The sequence below is a fragment of the Theropithecus gelada genome, chromosome 2 (assembly GCF_003255815.1).
Source record: "Theropithecus gelada isolate Dixy chromosome 2, Tgel_1.0, whole genome shotgun sequence".
In the NCBI taxonomy this organism is placed as follows: Eukaryota; Metazoa; Chordata; class Mammalia; order Primates; family Cercopithecidae; genus Theropithecus; species Theropithecus gelada.
In genome coordinates this window covers 117222616-117246955 of record NC_037669.1, presented here as the reverse complement: position 1 = coordinate 117246955, position 24340 = coordinate 117222616, and the positions used below count along the sequence as shown (strand labels likewise).

The 24340-nt window shown below is 36.0% G+C and overlaps 1 protein-coding gene across 2 annotated transcripts in view; it reads left to right on the top strand.

The window, feature by feature from the left end:
• Positions 1-24340, top strand: part of NLGN1 (neuroligin 1) — a 914287-nt gene that overhangs the window by 180109 nt on the left and 709838 nt on the right. The window contains exons 2-3 of one of the 2 annotated variants that reach the window (XM_025377685.1): positions 19913-20725; positions 21168-21227. In XM_025377685.1, the coding sequence (XP_025233470.1) occupies positions 20233-20725; positions 21168-21227 (553 nt within the window). In that variant the 5' untranslated portion in view covers positions 19913-20232. The remainder of the gene's footprint in view (positions 1-19912; positions 20726-21167; positions 21228-24340) is intronic. The other variant, XM_025377686.1, reaches the window with a different exon arrangement.

Genomic DNA, 24340 nt, shown 5'->3' with positions numbered 1-24340 from the left:
CTCGGCATTTTTTTTTTTTTTTTTTTTTTGCAAGGAGTGCACCCAGAATCCAAAAACGATTTTTTAAAAAAGAAATAAAGAAAGAAAGAAACCAGAGTTTTTTTCAATCATCCGAACAGGGTTATGAAATTGTTCTTGTGGACATCAGCACCGGGAATTCATTTTTGAGGTCAATTTCCAATCGAGATAAATCTATTGGATTAGTAGGATTATCTGATTGCAGCCGAAAGAAGTAACGTTGTTTGATCACTTGTATTTCTTTCCTGATGGTCGGATTTACATGGAGGTGGCTTTGGGTCCCCAGGATTCTGGATCGTGGTTGCATCTGGAGAGAAAAAAGGATCAATCGACACGTTTTGGAAGTGTCCGTGGGTGAATAAAAAAGGAGGAGGGGGGCAAAACTAGGGTTGCGGATGCTAAAAGAAAAAAAAAAAAAAAAAAAAAAAAAAGAGAGAGAGAGAGAGAGAGAGAGAGAAGGAAGCGTCGTGAATCCTGAAACAAGAATTACTGGGTGCTCGAGATTTCAAAAAAGCGTCTAGAAACTGGTAAATACTTTGACCATTTCAGCTTGAATTTGAATTTGACGGCGAAGTGTTGCAGAAACGGTCTCCTTGAATCACTGCAAAGGGACCGGGGAAAGATGAGGGGTCTCCCTCTGTGGATTTATCTTGCTGAGGGTAAGTTTGTGGCTCTTTTATTGGGAGGGGGCTGACAGGGTTTTGTGCCACTGCGCGGAAGGTGATGCGGACGCGGTGCCTGTGAAACGGGGAGAGAAAGGGGAATGTAAAGCCACCTCGCGCATCCCCGGAGGATCGCTAGGGAGCTACCTAGATCGAGCTAAAAACCTTATTTTTGTGGCGTCGGTGGGGGAGCCAAGCAGCTCTCCAAGCTCTCAACTTTGCATTGAAAATCTCTCAGTTGGGAGATGCTTCCCAGATCCAGTGCTTTCTCCTAGCACTACTTTAAGGAGAGGAGGCGGCGGTGCCTTGGACAACCTGCATGTAGAGCGGAAAAGCCCAAGTAGAAATCGCTGGTGCTTCGGCCGCCGTTTCGGCGGCTGTCGTGGCTTCTAGGGGGATATTTTGGAGCGGGAATTGGCTGTTTTCATGTTGTCTCCTCCCCCACCCCTCTCTTCCTACCGCTTCCCGCTTCCCACTTCTCTCAGCCGGACACTAAAGGGTTACAGGGTCACTGCACCGTATAGAGACAGTAGAAGTGGGTGACTGGCGACACACGTTATCTTGTAATTCGCTTGCAGGACTTTCCATAATACAAGTCCGAGGTAACTTTCTTCGAGTTGGAGCAGCCCAGGAAAACGTTGCAGGCTTTTTGCCGAGGGCCCAGGCTAGCGAGTGCGCCAGGCAGAGGGCTGCGTTTCTGATGCATCCCTGACCTGCCTGCCTCGCCACTTTACTGGCTTTTCTTTCCAAATGAGCGGTGCGCGCGCGTTCCCAGACATTTTCTTGCAGCTTAATTCAGGGATTTTTTTCTTTTTTAAAAGACTTTTGTAGCTCCCAAGAAAAACTCATCTTTATTTGCAGAAGGAAATCAATTTCAGCAGCTATAATCACTCAAATGAGTGAATATGAATTGACTCAGGCAACTAAAAGTTGCTTTGGAACCTAGAAAAGCATATTATTCTGAACTCATTTTGGAGTCCATGTAGCTTCAGAACAATTGCATACAAAGAACTGATTTATTTGAAGGATGTATATAAATGTGTTCAGTAGGCTAACGAATCTGAGACTTTAACATCACAATTTTACTTGGCTTTCTTTTTTAATTTAACGCCAATTCGTTTAATTTTAAACTTTTAGACATTCGAATGCCTTGTAATAAAGTGGAGATAGATAAAAGATAAAACATACATTTTGTACGATTTAATCTTTAGAAGAAAAGTGTTACCTTTTTTCAGGGATTTCTGGTTTACAGATTATGAAGTGTATGCAGATACCTTTGTGGTTTTACCACTGAAGTCTGTTATGTGTGAACTCATCAAAAGGCAACTCTTCAATGTCATCTGAAGCACACTCATTCTCTAGTACTTTTTTCAGGAATTCCAGTTACATGCGACATTCTGGCTATTAAAAGATTAGTCTCACCAAACTTTCTCCCTGGATTGATGTGTGTATGTGTGCATCTGAAATCTAATTTTGAAGCATGCATGTGAGATTTGCTTTTTAAAGATGAAATAGCAAAATATAAAACTTTTGTCTCCCAGGAATTCTAAAGTAGAAAAGGTAGATATTTCCTATTTCAGTAGGCATCGTGTAAGATTATTTAGAGATTATAGAAATAATAATAAATAGTTTCTACAAACCCAATGGTTAGTTTTAAGGAGATATCGGAGAAGCTAGGTTAGTCTCTTTTTACTCTGCTATAAGTCACGTGGTTCTTGTGCAGGCTGAAAGCAGAAGAATGGACGTTCTGTGTACTGGCACAGTCTAGCCACTGATCCTAGTCACACTGTCTAATAGTTTTTAAAATATTTTTCAAAGTTTAAACAGATTTTTAAAAGACAGCTAGCAAATAACTTTAGGTGGTAATAGCAAATAAGTAATGACGGTGAGTAGTAAGTGGGTTGGAATTTCTCTTTTTAAGCTAATAGAGAATGTGGCTGTTGATATAAAAATAGATGGATAATGTGAAACATGAAAAAGAAGGTCCTTTTCAAAGTTGATTTGCATATTCCAAAACCATTAAATCAGTAATCATTGCTTGTGCCACAGTGTTAAAATGGAAGACTTAACTTAATGTGCCTTTGTAGTGCCTGGAAAATATGTTTCTGTCAGAATAAACAATCCTTTCTACTCCCTTGTTATGTTCTCTTTTGTCAGTTAAAATGAAAAGGGAGAAAGTGAACTACTCTTTGTTATAATCTACTTGGAGGGGCTGTATCCTTTGTTTCTACAAGCAGTACATACACAAAACTTTGGTAAACATTGTAGGTAGTAAATCCACTTTGGAAAACCAATAACAATGGAAATAAGTATATACAAAATACACACCAAAAATTTTTTTAAAGTTGTGGCCAGTAAACAAAGAGCAAGGTACCCATTTAGATAAATGCTCTCCCTAATAGAGCGGATTGTTCTAAGAACTATTGAAAAACCTGAGGAGTTCACTGAGAAAATTATTTACATTTAGCTCTATCTTACCTGATACATAGTTTTGGTCATAATTATTAAAAAGAACATGGTAGACTTGATGAGTTGTGAATATTCTATCAGAGTAACACAAAATGTGGTAGTTTGGGGTGAAGAGATGGAAGCTCTCAATTAGCCCTGGAAATTTGCAAGCACAGTTTCTGATATAAGTGACAAGAAATAACACTGGATTCCCCTAAGCTTATCACTATGGAAAAACTGATGTTTCTTTCACTGGAGTTTTGCTTGACAGCTGCACCTCTCCCTCAAAAACCTTTTATGTGTTGTAACTGGCCTAACATTCACGAAAAGCTAACACATTTGCTATAGATTCTTTCTATGATTTTGAGATGACTAACTACATTAAATATTATTTTACATTAAAAAGAAGTTAGCAACACACTCTTAATTAGAAACAAAGTGATAAGGGCAATTATTTTTAAATGACTTGTTGAAATTAGTGCAAATCTTCCAACTCTTTTGCTTTATTGAGAAATAAAAAAGAACAAAAATCAACTTTCAATTAATTTAAAATTCAAGTTTTTGACGTATTAAATTTGCCAACCATTGAAAAATATCAAATTTGTGAACACTCATGATGAATCTAAGGTTTTTATTGCTTTTTAAGAGATAATTTAAAACATCATGAGGTAGCTAACCGTATAATCCTGTGGGATAGCAACATTCCCAACTGTTTCTAAGAAAAATGATTCCTTAATAGTAACACATTTGCTTGGTCACTTTTGTTCTATTATTAATGAGATAATGTTGATAATATCAAACATTACTATGTTGGTATAAAATGATCTGAATAATCTCTGCCTTCAGGAGTCATCCCCCAAACAAAGTAAAATCAAACAAACAAAAAACCCCACAGCCATTTGGTAGCTAACCTGTGTGATAGAGAATGACTATCAACTCAAAGCTTAAGTGAAGTCAGGGAAAACTAGTGAATCATTCCAGGCATTTGAAATTATTAGACATTAAACTTTTGGGGCATTTTTATATGAATTCTTTTTATAACAGTCAGTATAATCTCTTCTGTGCCTATTTCCGTTACATGTAAGAGAAATTCTAGTCAATGGCAAAACGCTTTACTGCTGCCATTACTGCAGACTTTATAGATCAGAGATGTGTCAGCATGTTAGCTTTAGCAGTAATGCCTCTTTTGTGTGAAACCTTATGGGCCTTGCAGGCACTCTCTCATCCTGGCACTCATAAAACGTTCAAGTCCCCATATTTATTATTTAATTTTCTTCCTATATATAGCAACACAGCACTTCAATATATGAATGTGTAGTCAAAAAAATGACAGGCAATTGTGAGTGGGACTAATGAGTTTTAATAATACACATATTAGGGACTGCTAAAGGAAGTTTAATTAAGAAAACCAAGTTGAGCATGAAATTCATTTTGGAACAAATGCAAGTTAGGTTACTACTACAGATGTGAATTCAAAAACCACAGTGATATATCACAGGAAATTAAGTTCCAGCCTGAGACTAGACCTACCTAATGTAGTTGATATCTTAGGACTTAGCTTTAAGTGGACAAACTTTGATTTAACTTATGAAACAGAAGAATATGTACTTTTTTTTACTTTCTCCTGGTTTGTATAGAAATTTTACTTTAGTATTTTCACTGTGTATCCAGCAACACTTTATGTACATAATATTAGTTCACTTGTGACAGGCTGTACAGTAACTTTTTCTTTTTCTGTAGCCTACTTTTCTAATGCTACATATGCCTACAATTAGAGCTACCTGCTGAGGCCCATGCTATCTCTTTGGAGGTGCTATAGTTGATGCTTCATTAACAGAACTGCATAGTCATCAACTTTCCTCTACCTATAATTCTGTTTATGTTTTGCATAATTTAGAAAATAAATAGATTAATGTGTTTGCTTCCTTACTTTTATTTATTTATTTATTTGGGGGTGGCAGTGTGTGCGGAGCAAAAGCAGAAGTTGGAGAGGAGATTGAATTTTAGGCAAATATTTTGTTAGAATATGATTTTCTTATATTTTGCCTGTATTGAAATAACACAGACACTTTCTAAAAAGAGTAAATAATCAGGCAATGATATGAAAGTCTTTTTGTATATATATGGTTCTCAACAGCTGCCTATTGGGAAACATCCAACTGATATACTGTTTTTTATACCAAAGTTTGTCATCAGTTTTGTGTAACCATAATGATTCTTTTTTCTTCCCTGACACACCCGATGAATCGTGGATCTACAGGAGAAGAAAAGAGGTTACTTGTAATGTTTGAAAATGAATTGAACATTGTCGGTGCTTTCTAAAAAATAGTCACAATGAATACTCTCATATTGTCATATGGAATACTTTCTATGCTTGGAAGATCAACAAGTTCAAACATGTAATCAAGTAATATTGATTTGATAAAATCCAAATTGAGATTATCATTAGTATAAGTTTTTTCCATATGACAACCACCACTTCCATGACAGAACTGACCAGAAAAAGTGATTACGGCATAGAACATTGACCAGTGGTTGTCACAGTAGTCACACCTTGAAAATAAAACTTGAGCAATTTCATAGTTAACTATAGAGCTAAAAGGAATAAAAGTTCACTTCAGCAACCATTATGTTTCAAGTCAGTGCATCTGTCATTTCTAATTTAAATCTGTATTACTTACTGTCCAACACTTTAGACACAAGTGACAGTACTATCTATTCTTTTTCTTATGGGTAGAAAAAGTCGCCAGTTTCATTACCTGTTTAACTGTGCCAAGTGTTCTAATACATATGTTACTACAAGATTGATGCCAAAAGTCCCTATATTTCATGCCGTGGTCTTTAATAACAACATCTAAGAGGGAAAATGTTTTTTGTTTTGAAGGAATACTGTACTAGTAGTCTGTATAACCTCCACTGTAGTAGGGGATTTTTGTCTGGTTTGTTCGGAGCTGAGTGTATTTCTCTTCATCACCTAGAACAGTACCTGGTACATAACTGAAGATCCATAAGTGTTTATTCAATGAATAAATGAAAATCGACTCATGTTCTAGCCTTGGATGTTAGTAACTAAACATGTAACCTCTTTATGTAATGAATGCCTGGGATCTTCATTTTTGCTTTTTAAAAAATGTGTAACCAGTAATTATTTGAATTGACAAATATTTATAAATAACATACAAAATTCCAAAGGTAGGAATGATTCTATTCAAAAATTGAACATTAATGAAAGACAGAGTAATTGAAGCTTTTTAGTGATTTCATATGGAGTTTATATACTTCACTTTGATAAATTATTTGATCAAGACTTACAAGTGTATTAGGATTATTTATGTTGTTATAATTTACTGAAGGTATATTAGAGTTATTTTCTTCCATGAAGAAAATGTGATATCTCAGGGAATGTTGGAATTACTAAAAGTTATTTCAAACAGGTAGAACATGAACAATAAGACAGTAAGATTTAAAATATAACTGTTGGGGATTTTCATCATTACTTAAGATCTTTTTTCATTTGTAAAACTTTATGATCCCATTCTCCCTATTATAAAATTTGAATTTAAATGGTGACTTTATTTGGCAACTTATGTTCCATGAGTATATTAAATTCTTGTTAATATTCTATTCTATACATTAATATATTGATATACTATTTGTGTTACACAAATGACCCATGAACAGGGCATTGTTTTGGATTTTGTTATTTTTATTAGTACTAATGCAACTTTTATATGAAGGGAGAAAACGATGTAGATATATAAAGAAGATTGCTAGTGTGATATTCTTTCTCCTTTGGATCACTGGTTGAGCTCTAAGCCAGGTCAGAAGTGACAGGAAACCATTATTGCTGTTTAGTGCCTTATGTGAAAGGAGTTGGTGGTCTTAGTCCAGTTCCTAGTAGACAACTACTCCTTAAACAATAGTCACTACACTATTTGCCAATTCCAGCAAAAGCCTGGGACTGAATGGACACAAAGGTTTAACTACCCTCTCTCTGCTGATCATCCTCCAAGGGGTCAAGATTGACACACCCTGGCACAGGGCCATACTCAGACTTATCACTGGCCCTGCCAAAGTCACAGCTATTCTCTGGCAACAAGGGATTTTTTAAACTGGACTTTAATTAAGCAGGGAACCAGGAATGGCAATTTTCCACTCTTCCCAGGCATCAGCAACTCATTACAAACAAAAATAAGCTTAAAGAGTGAGTTGAGAATGTAGCACTCCTTTTAGGTTGTGTTAACTTCTCTATAAAGATACTAGCAGGCATAATTAAGTTGCTTCTGGAAGCAATGACTTGTGACCCAAAGGTGGCTCCTTCCAGACAAAAGCATCAACTTAATATCAAGGGAAGTAATCAGCTCTACCAGGCTGTCTCTTCTGAGCTCTTGAGTGATTATTCATTTTCTTCTGTGGGATCACAGGGTCATCAATTGGTTTTAAAAATGTATCCTGTGGTATTTTACATATACATTAAAACTGTTGCCCATGACTTTTGAAAAACACTCAGTCTCATTGATTTTTGCCCCTCTTGCCCCCTTCGTCTTCCTGTTCATTTGGAAGTCAGGCTTCCTAAGTAGATTCTAGATGTAACAATTAATATTTGGCGATTACACCTGAAAATAGTTTCAGAATAAACAGAAAGTAAAACTTATATAGTTAATGTTAATTTTTTTCAGCCCTCCTTCTCTTCAGAATAACAAAATAAGAATCTGTCTAATATTTAGCCATTAGTTGTAATGAAGGTTATAGCAGAAATACTCAGTTGTGTAATGCAGAAGACAATGCTGTCACCTTAATCTTTTCCTCTTTTTGTTGTCAGAAAAGCTATTATGGCATCTTAGAATCTTATTTTATTTTCTTTTTTGCCACACAATAATGGAATTAGCTGCCAGTCTGTATGGATATCTGTGCACACTCCTACATGATGAGAAATTTCCATTGTACTGTAACCTGTTTCCACCTCTTCTATGTTTCATTCTCCCTGGCTGCAAGTTTAATTAAGCTAATGCCTTCACAGAGGTCAAGCATCACAGATGGATAAATAAAATCTGAGGGTTGTGTTAATTGATGAAAAATAGTATAATGAATTAATGGGTCATTCATTCAAGAAATATTTTCTGAGGACTTACAATGTAATGCATTGTTCTGGGGCTGGTTGTTAAAAACCAACAATTCAAAAGACACAGCCTCTACTCTCAAAGTATAAGGGTAATCTGATCAAGTCATTTGTATGATTATAATGATTCTCATCATACTTTGGATAAGATCTCACACTCCTAAAATGGCCAACAAATTCTTGAGTTGTCACATCCTTTCTCCTCTCCAGTCTGATGGGCTACCCTTCTCTCAGTTCACAGTGATTTCTTTGGAAAGCCCCAACCTCCACAGCATTTGGGTTTCCTGTTACTTCTGGCACATTCTATACCTTGGTTTTCAATTGCCAACTCCTACTCAATCTCAGACCCCAGTTTCCAGATTAATTCTTCAGGAAGATCATCATTCCAACTCCATATTCTTAAATCTCCCCTCAAAATACCTGGCATTATCCTTCTTGGTATAGTATTTATTACTAGATAGCTGTCTGTGTAATAGACTTACTTAAAGTCTACCTTCCCCCATTGAACTTCCGTCTTTTTAAAACTATTATTTTTGATTCAAGGGCACATGTGCAGATTTATTATATAGGTAAAGTCGTGTCATGGGGGTTTGTTGTACAGGTTATATCATCACCCGGGTACTAAGCCTATTAACCAATAATTACTTTTTTGTCTTCATGAATATTAGCACTATTCCTCTCCTGTTCATGTTGTCCTCTCCAATGCCTAGTACTAATTATTTGCCAAATATAGGAATGAAAATGGAAACTGAGATTACAAATTACTGTGGAAAAAAGTACTGTGTGTTTAGTTGCAAAAAAATGTAATAAATGTTTTGAGAGGTAAGAGAAGGGAGTATTTTTATGACTTGAAGGACTAGGGAAGGAAGTCTTACTGACTTTTGACCCAGGCCTTGAAAGGTAGTAGCTGTGGTCCCTTCAGAAGAAAATTGATGGGGAAAGCATTCTCCAGGACGAACAATCTTGGTGAACAAGTTAAGCCCAATTAACTGAGCGCTGCTTCCAGTGCTGTGCTGTATTAGTCCATTTTCATGCTGCTGATAAAGACACACTCAAGACTGGGAAGAAAAAGAGGTTTAATTGGACTTAGAGTTTCACATGGCTAGGGAGGCCTCAGAATCATGGTGGGAGATGAAAGGCACTTCTTACACGGTGGCAGCAAGAGAAAATGAGGAAGATGCAAAAGCAGAAACCCCTGATTAAACCATCAGATCTCATGAGACTTATTCACAACCACGAGAATAGTGTGGGGGAACCACCCCCATGATTCAAATTATCTCCCACTGGGTCCCCCCACAACACACAGGAATTATGGGAGTACAATTCAAGATGAGAGTTGGGTGGGGACATAGAGCCCATATCATTCTGCCCCTGGCCCCTCCAAATCTCATGTCCTCACATTTCAAAACCAATCATGCCTTCCCAACAGTCCCCAAAAGTCTCAATTCATTCCATAATTAACCCAAAAGTCCATAGTCCAAAGTCTCATCTGAGAAAAGGCAAGCCCCTTCCAGCTGAGTCCATAAAATCAAAAGCAAGCTAGTTACTTCCTAGATTCAAAGTGGGTACAGGTAATGGGTAGATACAGCCATTCTAAATGGGAGAAACTGGCCAAAACAAAGGGCTACCGGCCCCACACAAGTCCAAAATCCAGCAGGGCAGTGAAATCTTAAACCTCCAAAATAATGTCCTTTGACTCCAGGTCTCACATCCAGGTCACGCTGATGCAAGGGGTGGGTTCCCATGGTCTTGGGCAGCTCCACCCCTGTGGCTTGGCAGGGTCCAACCTCCCTCCCAGCTGCGCTGCTTTCATGGACTGGCATTAAGTGTCTGTGACTTTTTCAGGTGAATGGTACAAGCTGTTGGTGGATCTGCCATTCTGGGGTCTGGAGGAAGGTGGCCCTCTTCTCACAGATCCACTAGGTGTTGCCCCAGTAGAGACTTTGTGTGGGGGCTCTGATCCCACATTTTCCTTCCACACTGCCCTAGCAGAGGTTCTCCATGAACTCCCTGCTGCTCCAGCAAACTTCTGCCTGGGCATCCAGGCATTTCCATGCATCTTCTGAAATCTAGGTGGAGGTTCCCAAACCTCAATTCTTGACTTCTGTGCAACCACAGGCTCAACACCATGTGGAAACTGCCAAGGCTTGGGGCTTGCACCCTCTGAAGCCATGGGCTGAACTGTAACTTGGCCCCTTTTAGTCATGGCTAGAGTAGCTGGGACACAGAGAACCAAGTCTGTAGTTTGCACACAGCACAGGGACCCTGAGCCTGGCCCACAAAACCGTATTTTCCTCCTAGGCCTCCAAGCCTGTGATGGGAGGGGCTGCTGTGAAGACTGACCTTAGACATGCCCTGGAGACATTTTAACCATTGTCCTGGGGATTAACATTTGGCTCCTTGTTACTTATGCAAATTTCTACAGCTGGCTTGAATTTCTCCTCAGAAAATGGGTTTTTCTTTTCTATGGCGTTGTCAGACTGCAAATTTCCTGAACTTTTATGCTCTGCTTCTCTTAAAAAATGGAATGCCTTTAACAGCACCCAAGTCACCTCTTGAATGCTTTGCTGCTTAGAAATTTCTTCTGTCCGATACCCTAAATCACCGCTCTCAAGTTCAAAGTTCCACAAATCTCCAGGGCAGAAACAAAATGCCATCAGTATCTTTGCTAAAACATAAGAAGAGTCAACTTTTCTCCAGTTCCCAACAAGTTTCTCATCTCCATCTGAGAACACCTCAGACTAGACTTTATGGTCCATATCATTATCAGTATTTTTGTCAAAATCATTCAACAAGTCTCTAGGAAGTTCTAAACTTTCCCACATTTTTCTGTCTTCTTCTGAGCCTTCCAAACTGTTTCAACCTCTGCCAGTTACCTAGTTCCAAAGCTGCTTCCACATTTTGGGGTATCTTTTCAGCAGTGCCCCCACCCTACTGGTACCATTTTATTGTGTTAGTTCATTTTCATGCTGCTGATAAAGACATATCAGAGACTGGGAAGAAAAAGGGGTTTAATTGGACTTACAGTTCCACATGGCTGGGGAATCCTCAGAACCATTGCAGGAGGTGAAAGGCACTTCTTACATGGTGGTGGCAAGAGAAAATGAGGAAGATGCAAAAGCAGAAACTCCTGATAAGACCATCAGATCTCATAAGACTTATTCACTACCATGAGAACAGTATGTGGGAAACCACCCCCATGATTCAAATTATCTCCCACTGGGTCTGTCCCACAACACGTGGGAATTATGGGAGTTCAATTCAATATGAGATTTGGGTGGGTACACAGAGCCAAACCGTATCATGTGTGTTACCTTCCTTTAGTATTGTTTATTTGCAAAATTAGTTTGCTACCAGGTATAACCTTTACCATGTGCTCATGTTTCACTCCTTGTTATTTAAAGAAAAACTATTTTATTGGTAAAATTTTTTCTCCAATTAATTTAAGTTTTAGTTGGCCTTTTCTCATTCACATTCTATTTTCTCTCTCTTTTTTTTAATTGTTATTGGAGAGGTACATTTAGTGTGGAAGTAGCCCAAGGGGAAAGGGAACAAATAGAACCATTTGTATACTCTACAGAGAAATGGGAAATTTCATGCAACTCTGGAAAACTATTGAGGGCTGCCCACAATTTCTCCCAGAAGGAGGTTCTGGGCAAAATTAAGAAGGAGGCAGCATTTGTCTTTAGAGAGTGTTAATTCTTCTGCCTTGTCACTTTCTATTTCTTGAAGCTTGCTGCATCCATAAAATGTGCTCTTGTTTTATTGAAGGATGTTACTGTGGCTTTGTGTTTCTGACTTCAATTTAATTATCTGTTACAAAAAGATGATAATGATCTCTACCTCATGGTACTTAGAGACAATAAAGGAGATGATGCAGTTAGCTCAACGTTTAGCCCCAGTACTTACTCATTTGGTGCTTGTCATTAATCCAGTTATTATTAAATGATGCTCATGGCAGAATAAACTTGTCATCACTTTAGTTCTCAATAGCCTTATGTTAATATGGCCATGACATAGGTCCTGGCATCCCTTGGAACTTCTCCATGATCAAGATCTTGAACTTTGATATTCTCATCTCAGAGTAAACCCTTTTTGGCCTTGGTTTTAATTGTCTTATATTTTTCCCCTTTGTGTCCTTCTAGTACTGCTTAACTCTGTTTTAGATTTAGTTGATCTGTTCTACATTAGGATTACCATTTCTTGTAACCTTTGCTCTTTGCTGTTCTACCATTTTTTCCTTCCTTATCCCCAACCCTGACTTCTATCATTTACTCTCTGCCCCAGGCTGTGGAATGTTCCTGGAAAAAAGTTTCAGTACCACACTCTTTGGGGCTGCTGCAAATTATGACTATTAACTAACCCCAGCAAGCGGATGAACAGCCTTTTTATTTTGCTTCTGTTGATATTCTATGTGTTTCACCCTCCTCAGTTCCTCAACCTGAGCATAGGACTTTATTGAATTGGTCTCACTGAGGTGCAGCGCACAAACTCCTGTGTCACAAAGGTTCAGGACATGTTCTTTGGAGTTAGGCAGTCTTGGGTTTGTTTCTTGGATCTGCATTTTTCTGGCATTGTGGCCTTCAGAGAGTTATCTGACCACTTTCACCCTTCTTTTTCTCACCTCAAATAAGAGGGCTTGGCTTATAAATCTGTTGTGAAGGCTAAGTGACATGAACTATGTAAAGTGTTTCGGACGGTGATTGGCAAGTAGAGGGTGACCTACAATAGTAGTTGTTTTTGTTGCCATTTTCACATAATTGTGGATGAAAACAGCTGATATTTCAAACTGAACCTGGAATTAAGATTCTCTCAGGTTTCTTTTGCACCAGTTCATTCACAAAGGTAACGATTCCCACACCTTTGTATCTAGTCTGTGCGTTTGATAACCAAACCATATTTTTGCTAAAGGTGAAAAATGTATACATATATACATATATGTTATTTTTTAGTAAAAAATATGGTTTGGTTATCAAAAATGTATGTAGGAATATACATATATATTTAATAAAATTTATGTATGAATATACATATATATATTTGATAAATATTTCTATCACCAGATTACGAAACATACACAAAAATAGGCACTAAGAAGATAAGAAAGATAAAATTAACAGTGTTTTAAAATGTCTTATAAATACTGATGACTTCATTGCATTATTCACTAATATCTTAAGGCACAGAGATTTTTTAGGACACAGTTCACAATGAATAAAATGGGCATTCATTCACACTTCAAGTTATCTTCTTGAGGTTTTCAAACATTTTTCTGATTTGTTATTATATCTGATTAGATGGCCATTATTTTTAATCTTGTGATATAGCTGAAGAAGAGCTTGTCCTAAAAGTAGAAATTTCATTTTGCCTTTTTACAGTTCTTTATTTATGATTGTATTTCTAGTACTCCTTTTCATTGATATTTGATAAAAACTTAATCCAGTAGTTTGTTTTTAAGGGTTACTTTAATTACAACTTGACACAAATGTGTAAATCTATTTATCCAATGATGTAAACTTTAATGCATCACTGCACATTGAAACTGAACAATGGACAATAACAAAGTGCTGCTGGTGGTTAACCAGCTGCACTACAGACCAATCTACCTTCCCAAGAACACTGTAAGTGCTATGTGCATCAATAGCCATGTGATGACACTGGTGTTAGGTCATATATTCATAGTAGCAAACTTTAATTGCTTTCTCTTTTTGTTTTATATAAAAAATGGCAAATAGAAGTTCAACCATTTAGTTCCCTTATCTAGTCATCTTGTGGTGGGGTATGAACACACTGCTTTAGAGATCTCTGTCCCAAAATGCTGCCGGTTTAATTTTCTTGTGAATGAATTTGATAATACTTTCCTTCTGCTAGGAATGTGTAATGGCTTTTCATCATCTAGAGAATAAAATCCAAACCCTTTAGCCTCTTAATGAAGGGCTTGCTTGATTTGGCTGTAGCCTGCCATCTCAATCTTATCCAATGCTCATCCTCATTTACTCTGCGTTCTGGGCAAACTAGACTGTGCCTTCCTCAAAAAAAAAAGCTTTACTTTTCTTTCTGTCATAAGTCAGGCTTCCAAAGGAAAAATTAAGACTTTGAGATGAAGGTTTGTCTACAAGAAGTTTCCTGGGATGTGCCATTGGGAACAATTCCTGTAAGGGAGTAAGAGAATCTCAACCAACTCCTCCCTCTCCCCATTTTCATGGGGAGCTTTGGGGCTGAAGTAGCCCCTCTGATTATTCTGTATTGAGAAAAGGAGGCCAGGCCTTTGTATACTGGCAGAAACCAGTCATTAAAATGTGAAGGTGCCCTCAGGAAGTGTGAGCAGCACAGTGTCTACTGAACATTCTTTCCACTGTGGGACCCCTTCTGTGACCATCAGTGTTTATCCAAATCGTATTCATTCTTTTAAGTCCATCTCAAATTTCCCTTGATTCATGAACTTGTTTCTAATTTGCTAGCTAGAGGTAGACTTGTCTCTTCTTTTGAAGCCTGATATCATTTTGTAAAATTGTGTTCATTTGTATATTCATCCCATTTTAAGTACTTACTATGTGAGTTAATTACACATTAGTTACTCTAAGTATTCATTTGCTGAAAGGTGTCAAACAGTTTATACTCATTGGACAGCTTTATTACAGGCAAAGAATACAGTATGGCAACAGCAGAATAAGGATATGCGTTAAATTGAATTTAAACAATCTCAGACTCTGGATTTTTTTTTCTCCCACTCCTGGGTCACAAAGAGTATCCTTTTGTCTCCAGGTCTTTAACCACCACTAGTGTGTATATGAAACATTTTGCTACAGGAAACCCAGTATCTGTCAGTGGTCAGGTTCTCTTACAGTGAACTGATCACGTAGATATATTTCAGGTATATGGCTAGCTTTGGTTATCAAATTTTACCACACTCTGCTGAAACCAGATATTATTAAATTGCATTATTTGTTATATTAGTATTACTAAGTTCATTTTTATATCCATTTATTATTAGCATATATAGTTGACAAGCTAGTGTGGCCTGACTCAAACAACTCACAGATCTATAAGTGCAAAACATTATTTGTCTTTAGTTAGTAGAGTTGATCTTCATTATTCCTGGTTTCTGTATTTGCAAACTTGTCTATTCACTAAAATGTATTTGTAATCCTAAAATCAACACTTACAGCACGTTTACAGTCATTCCACAGACATGAGCAAAGCAGCAAAACTTTGAGTCACCCTATGAGCATCTTGCCAGCTGAAGTCAAACAAGGCATCTCTCTGCCTTCTTCTTTCAACTTTATGGACACAGGATGGACACTGTGCAGTGGCAGAGGCTGTGCAGTGCAGTGCAAGATGCTTCATCTTTGGGACCAATTTGGGGGCATTTTAATCCCAACTCTAGCACCTGTTAGTGAGGCGGCCTCAGGCACTTAATGCTTTAGAACCTCAGTTTTTCTTTCATAACATAAAACAGAATCTACTAGTTACAAGCATTATGGATTATAACCTATAATCTATGTGAGATTTATATATCTATATATGTGGGTATATCTATGTACATGTGTGTACACACACACACACACATATATACATACACATATACATGTGTATGTTTTTAAAAGCAAAAGGTCTGTGTTCCCTAATTTAGTGTTCATGATGACTTTATAGAACATAACTACCATGAATAACAAGGATCCACTGTATATTGTATAACGTTGGTTAAGGGTCACCATCAAGCCAGGGAGCTCTAACAGTAAGCATGCTGTCAATCCAGACCAACTGAGATTTAACCACGCTTGCACTATGTAACAAATTTTCATATAGATTTTATGGGGAACATAAAGTTATTTTTTAAAACACACATGCAAAATCTTGCCCCAAGTAAGAAACTTAACGGGGAGGAGTTGAGTTCAACAAGAAAACAAATAAATGCAAACAATAAAACAAAGCAAGGTAGAAATAAAAAGGTTTATTTTTTTTTTTTTTTAGAAAAAGATATGTAAAAGGTACATAAAGTTAAAAGTTTGATATTTCCTGCTAGGTCCCGCTCCCATATTCATCTTGTATTTATTGAACACATGTCACATTTCATCTAGCATTAGAGTAATTTTTTTAGATTACTTATTCCTTTACAATGGCGTAAGCTACTTGGGAATAATGAGTAGACTGTGCATGTCTTTCAATTCTCCTTAACATTCAGTGCAGTAGCTTACACATTGTAAATATCTAATGTTTGCTGAGTGAATGAAGATTGGATGAATGTGGCCACCCAAAATAATTATCTAACATCCCATATGGTTCTCCCTACTCCTTTTTCTGAGTTTCTCAGAAACAAACTAGTTGAGGGACCAGCTTTTGATGAATTAATGTAAGGGAGAAAATGTATTACCATTTATGATGCCCTTTTAAATATTATTTATTTTGATTTTATTCTTTTAGTGGGACTATACATGCTTTAAGTCAAAAAGAGGAATAATGAGGAAATTTATGAGCTAGTATCCCCATTAACTTTGAAGTCAGACGAAGCTAGTCGCATGTGGATTGATAGGCTAATCTACGGGTAATACATGATTTGGTCTACTGAGTAAGAGTTTTCTGGCCTTATTATTTTAGTGTATTCTGAAATATTTTAAACATACAAAAGAATACAGAGAATTCAAATACTAAGGTTTTGTCAAACTTGCTGTAGTTCATTGTTGGCCTTTTAGGGCCTTACCACAGGTTATCTGTCTTAGATGTCAATTAAATAATTGGCCCAATTAATTTATTAGTTGCTAGAATAAGCCTTACTCTCTTTCCTTTTTACTTAGAGATGACAGCTATCCTTTTACTATGTATTTATGTATTTGAGAATAATATATAATATTCTTTTACATAATTTAAGTTTTATTTAAATAGTATTTATTGTACCTAATTTTCTGTGACTTGTTTTGTCAAAAATTTTGAGATTTATATATGTTGATATTTTGGGTTTAGGCCCTTTATTTTCACTAATGTATATAATTTGAATTTGTGAATACATCATAATTAATTTATCAATATCTATTGCTGGACAATTAGGTTGTCATAGTTTGGGGGTTTTTTGGTTCCAAATAAATAACCAAATTATTACACAAATCATTGTTTTAACATGATTTTGTGTAATGACATAAGAGAAACCTATCACTACATTCAATATAGGGTAAAGCTAGTAAAATTGTATAAAAATATATAGCAAAATGAAATATTAACTTCCCATAAGAATAGGGTAGACCATTTTTTATTTCTCTGTCCTGTGAAATTGTCAGAATATTTACTGAGACTTCATCTTCTGAAGAAACATAAAATAGTTTTACAATTCAATTTTAAATACACTAGGATCAATTTCTTAAAAAGTGATAATTTTGAATTGAGAGACTCTATCATGTGTGGTGAACATAAGGATGACCTTTAAATCAGATAGCAGTGGGTGCCTGGATTTGCTAACAATTAGCTAAGAGACTCTGGCCAAGGTGAAATTCACCTCTTCAAGTCTGAGTTCCTCATGAGTAAGAACGTGATAACTGTGAATCTACTTCATAGGGTTGTTGTCAATGAGACATAAATGCATGAAAACTGAGGATTTTGTATACACTAAGGAAGCATCAATAAATAGGGGTAAAATTGTCAGCAAATTTGAGACTTTCTATTTAGGTATATATATATATATATATATTTTAAATTTTAGTACTTTAAATAAGCCATATTTTTACATTTGACCTGGATGACTGCTGTTATTATAGTAGCAATTTCTGAAAATTTTGGGGGGTCAATACTATAGTTCTCCGTACATACAACATGTAAAAGGGGGTATTTTTGTAACCTCAGGAGCTAAACATCATTCAAATTTGAAAATCCATCATGGCATGCAGAATTCCAATCCTCTGCAATTTGCATTAAAGCAGCACATCAGTGGGAAACAGGAGCTTCTTTATCCTTAACACAGTTAGGGATTTCTAAGTACAAAAAAAGGAGTGTTATTTTATTAATAACAAAACAAGTATTTGATATCAGTTGTGCGAAGAAAAATTTTTGGAAATTGCTGTAGAGTAATTGAAAATTAGGTTGAATAAAAAATAATGATGGAGACTTTTAAGACCTCACCACAGGTTCTCTAGGTTAGGTGTCCAAATAGTGCATTTTTAACACCAAAAGGAACTTGCAAAGATTCGTTCATGCTGTGGCCCACTATGATGCTGCACAAGAATAAGCATGATATACACTTTACAAAAATGTGTTTGTGTAGCTGAATCTTCGATAAATGCCAGAGTTCTGGAACAGGAATTGGATTGGTCTAAGCCTGTCTTTTGTATGTTAATGTGCTTTCACAGCAAAGGTATGTGAATTAACCCAGACTAAAGTATTTTCAAAGACAAACATTTATCTCCTTATAGCCTTCTGTGATGGATTGTTCAGAGATAAAGACACACTAGGCCAGAACCAAATCTCCTGCTGCCCTATATAGTTTTTACAATCTCCTTTTAAACAACAGAAAGTCAGGGCAGTCTCACTGCCAGACCAACACTTCTTTAGGAATCTTCCCATAATATACAGGATAGAACCATCTCTAGTACAAATCAGCACTTTATTTTCAAAGTAAACACTTCAAAAGGTTGCTTGAACAAGAAAAGACACATTTTTTGAGCTGTTCGTTATTTGACAGTTAACGTCAGATTACTCCGAGGACTGCATTGCACCGAATGTTACATTTTATTCTGATGCATTTTAAGTTGAACTTTGTAAACAGTGATAGATGTTTGATTAGTGTTAATATGCAAGATGCCATGATTAGGCACGATTGTTTTTTTTAATCACCACACTCTGTTTTTGTAATCTTCCTTTGATCTCTAACGGACAGTGAGAAAAAAATTGTAATTTAAAATATATTGACTTTGACTCATAAATTAATTTTTGCATTGCAAATTTATTGATATCTATAATATATAGCAAGATGGTAAAATAACTTGTCTGCAAAAAAAGATGTAAACTTCTATCTTTTTTACAAACTATATCCAATGCCATTTTCTCTTTTAAATTATTGAATCTTAATTTCAAATAGGAAACTTATAAGCAAAATTTTATGAAGATTTTTGAGATACAGCAAGGAAGTGAGGTAGTTTCATCTGAATAATCATAGCTGAACTCATATTAGTTTTCTTGTCCTGATATTATCTTCCTTTTTTTGATAAGCATAGGGTTGGGAACCACCTTTTTGTGTGTTTTCCAATGCATACAGTCATTCTTACAGAGTTTGTATCTGTTCTGCTAGTTTACTGCCAGTTTCTTAAAATATTTTCTGCTATTGGGTTTTAAAATTGAAATTAATTAATCTTCTATAGCTTGAAGTGATTGAAGACTATTAATAAAGTATAAATTTCACACCTAACATTCAGTATTTTTAAATACTTTACTGTGACATGTTTCTAAAACTGTGTATTTTAACAAGGCCTGCTTCCACATAAATGTATATGACGTCAGCAGACACATTTCTCCATAATCTTGTAATTGTCATCTCACTTCAACCCATGATTTTCGTATGGTAACATTTAATTTCCCTGATGCTAGTCATTATTAATGTATTTCTGTAGACTGTAAAACATCTAGTTATCACACTGTCTATGTTAGCTTGTTCCAACTCATGATTTATTTTCATTTTTTCTAGGATATAGACCCGCAGCTAACTGGATTTGATTTATAAGAGAGAAAACTACAGTCAATGCCCACTCTTGCCACATTGCTAATATGGAAAACAGAATGTTGAATAGGGTATGGTCTGATAAAGAGTAATGATTGAAGATGCTGCTCCAATACATGTGAAGTCAATGGGAGATACCTGCTGTCTGAAGATCTTTCAGAACTTTTCTCGACAAGCTCCCCTTTAAGAAATCGGAGGTATATTCTACCATTATACAGTCTTTCTCAAGTGGATATAAATACGTTTGCCTCACTGTAACCAGACAACTAGACACCTAATGTGGGACCATGGCACTGCCCAGATGCATGTGGCAAAATTATGTTTGGAGAGCAGTGATGGCATGCGTGGTACACAGGGGACTGGGTGCCCCATTGACTCTCTGTATGTTGGGATGTTTGCTTCAGGCTGGTCATGTGCTATCACAAAAATTGGATGATGTGGACCCACTGGTGACTACCAACTTTGGAAAGATAAGAGGGATTAAGAAGGAACTCAATAATGAAATTTTGGGGCCTGTTATTCAATTTCTTGGGGTTCCATATGCAGCCCCACCAACAGGGGAACGTCGTTTTCAGCCTCCAGAACCACCATCTCCCTGGTCAGATATCAGAAATGCCACTCAATTTGCTCCTGTGTGTCCCCAGAATATCATTGATGGCAGACTGCCAGAAGTCATGCTTCCTGTGTGGTTTACTAATAACTTGGATGTGGTTTCATCATATGTACAAGACCAGAGTGAAGACTGCCTATATCTAAATATATATGTCCCAACTGAGGATGGTGAGTTTATTGCAGGAAAAACAAGGAGATATATTTTTATATTTTTTCTATTCTAAGTTCTAACAATATTAATTCATGTGTACTGGTAGTATGCATGGCTTTTCCTGTTGGCATGTAGACATATTTTACATGCGTGCATGGTGCTCTTTTTGTTTATGTGTGTCAGTGTATCTGTACTTATTTTTTTCCTGTGCTTACTCATTTTCTTTCCTCCACAGCACGTATATTTAGGTAGAAATGGGTTTCTAATTTCCATTTCCTACCAAATGACTTCTGAGAAGATGCATCAACATTTCCTCATTGCATGTGCAGGCTCAACGAATTGGGGATCTTTCGCACTCAGTAAATGCAGGAGCGTATTGAGTTAGATAGTGGTGTTGCATGTTCCGGCGGTCTGTGATGGAGCGCCATGTTATTTTCTAGTCTTCTATTCATTTTTCAGTAAAAAGAATATCCAAGGAATGTGCCAGAAAGCCCGGCAAGAAAATATGTAGAAAAGGAGGTATGTATAAAAGTGGAAATTAAAAATGGGGGAAAAGGCTTGCAGAGGAAGAACAAGATATTCTCCTTAAGGATGATTTGCTGATGCTGGGAAGTAAATGATTAGGTGATATTTGAAATCTGATGAAGTCTGTCAAAATAGAAAGGTGGTTAAGGAGCGCTCTAGCTGAGTAGATTACATTGGTTCATTGGTTGTGTCTTGTGTTCTGGTGCTGGTAGCATCGGTAAGAGTTGAATCTCTGCTTTGAGTTTGTGTGTAGTGGAATATTTATTTAGGCTATTATGATACCTGCAAGGAGCCCAAACAATGCTGTCTTACTAACTGGTAACTTTGATCTTTGATCTCTGAACTCTTTTCTACAGATACATATTTGTGCTCCTCTTAAAATTTGATCACTCAATCACAAATCTAGTTTTTCGTTTATTCTCAGCATTCCTTCTGAACACTCTATGGACTTTCTCATCCTAAGGGTAAATTTTCCATAATTATTGAGCAATTATTGTTATCAAGGTAATAGTGTTTTTTTCTTAGTCTTTTCATTTTCAGTCACTTTTCCAGAGGAGAATGAGATTTTGCAGATTTGCTACTAAATATTTACAGTCTTAAAATTACTTTAACATTTTTATATTTACGTTAAACAATTTAAAACATAGAGAAGTGCATGATTCAGAAGCTACAATTAAATCAACCTTCAAATCATCCTCTAGCCAGATTGAGCAAATGTAGACACTGACAGCTGCAAGCTTGCATCTGAATGTAGCTTGTCCACACTCCGCTTTTATATAACATTCAGTAAATCACTCATAGGAGAGTATGATTTTCTATGGCAGTAAATCATCTAAGTGTTATTTTGACCTTATTCATAACTTTGTAGAATTTCCAATCTTCATACAGAAGTCATTAATATTCTAATGCTGCACATTCTATCTCTCTATGCACTTCTAATCTCCTGACTAGACCAAATCAGATTTCATTATAGCATCCTTGTGGGGCAGGGAATGTCTAAACTGTTCTGTTTTAATGGGATTGCATTTATGTGGAAGACACTTTATAAATAACAAAATTCGTAACTCAGTTGAGAAGTATTTGCATTACATTGAGGATTTTTTGTTTGTTTGTTTTGTCTTTGTTCTTATTTCTTGGGTAATACTGGTAGAGTGGGATTTAACCCTCATTCTTTATTGATATTATGAATTGGGTTAAAAGCACAGTATACTTAAGAAGATGGATGTGGAGGCAACAAGGGTGTTTTAAACAACTAAAAAAAGTCTTTTTTTCTGCAAATGAAAATAACTGCAGTAATTTACATACCTTCAACTAATGTACAATACTGCAGTAGTTATTATTATGCAGCTTATCAAGCATGTGTAATTAGCTAAGTGACTTTCGCCTCCTATTACAAAGATGTTGATTCACAAAGTCATAAATAAAGATGCTATTGAAGAATGCATAAATAGAGCATAATACATAAAAATATGTATGATGAAGAAAAAGATAAGAGCACCAAAAGGTAAGCTAGTGAGTGAGAAAGTGACCTTTCTTCTCAAACAACTTTAGAGGATAAAAGATTTATTAGAAAATTATTTTTCATTGTTCTTTGTATTGTTGGTTTCATTTGCTCTAGTAAGAGAGTTGGCAAAGAGACATGTAGGCAATGCTATTTACCTTCACAAACTCTGAACTAATTAATGATTAGAATGAGGACAACATCTATCAATGCCCACTTGAGCCTGTATGGTTTACAGTTTAAATATATTGTGCTTATTCATACTATTAACTATGCATTCTAAAAATCATTTTGGCTTGGAAATTTAATATATCCTATTATTATTATTAAATACATTGTGCTCATTTATTAGCTGTTTGTACATTATCCTAAAGTCTAAATAACAAAAAAATTTTGATGTAATTTTATTATATAAACAGTACTTTTAAAATAAACAAAAACTAAGGTTTAGAATTTAGCTGTTAAGTAGAGGAGTAGAAATCATTTTTCCAAACTTTTACCTGTTGTTTGTTTTTTATTATTTTTCTACCATGAAGGGGGTATTTTGGTTATTTCAAGATACCATATTTTTGGGAGTCCATAAATTATTAGTCACTTTATATCTGTTTATATATGTACTAATATATACTGCATATGGACTGTGAGATTTTCAGTAGAATGCTAGGAGTATATAAATGATGGTTTAGGAACTGTGAGAATAGTTGCTTAGCCAGGACTTTATGAATGATGGTTCAGGAACTGTGAGAATAGCTGCTTTGCCTTTTATCTAGATGCCATTCAAATCCTGTCTTGTTATTATTTATTCTTTTATGTGTGTATGGATCACCTGCAGAGACAGATGGACCCTCATCCCTGAGCCAAGTACTCTATAATCTGTGCATACTGTATTCATGCACAACTATCTCCTAATTGCCAATTACAAGCCACATACTATTCAAGTCAGCCAGTAATAAATGAAACAAAGAACACTCTTCCCATAGAACTTATAATCAAACAACTTTACAAAGAGCAAAGCATTTTCTGTACTTTGGTGTGTATAAAAGGAAAGAAATCTTATCCCTCCTCCAAGAGATGTTGTTCTGTAATTTTTAAATAGAGCGTGTACAATATTTTCCTGCAATTTAAGAAAAAGCTCATTTTTATCAATAGGCTGCCTCTCATTTTAAAACAAGTCCCAGTTGTACTTTTTAATCTGTTTTTTAATATTTCCCATGATAGTTTTAGCCATATGTTAATTACCCTCTAGATATTTCTTCAGAGTTTTATCCTTACAAAATGGAAAAGAAAAATGAATTCATAAATGAGATGATTGTCAACACTTGAACAAACAGGCAGATAACATGATAGACACTGGAATTTGGTTGTGGAGAACAGATACCTGGTTTTATATATTAGGTGTTTTGCATAATGTATCCATTTAATCATCATAACAGCATAGGAGAAAAGTATATTACTCTCTGTTTTTAAATTTTAAATTTTTTATCTCTGTTTTACAAGTAAGAAGGTAGACTCTGAACAAAGTTAGGTATTCCAACCTTACCACTGACTGCTAGTTAGTGGCAGAGGCAGGTTTGACCTTAATTCTCTTTTATGTTAGATAGATTTC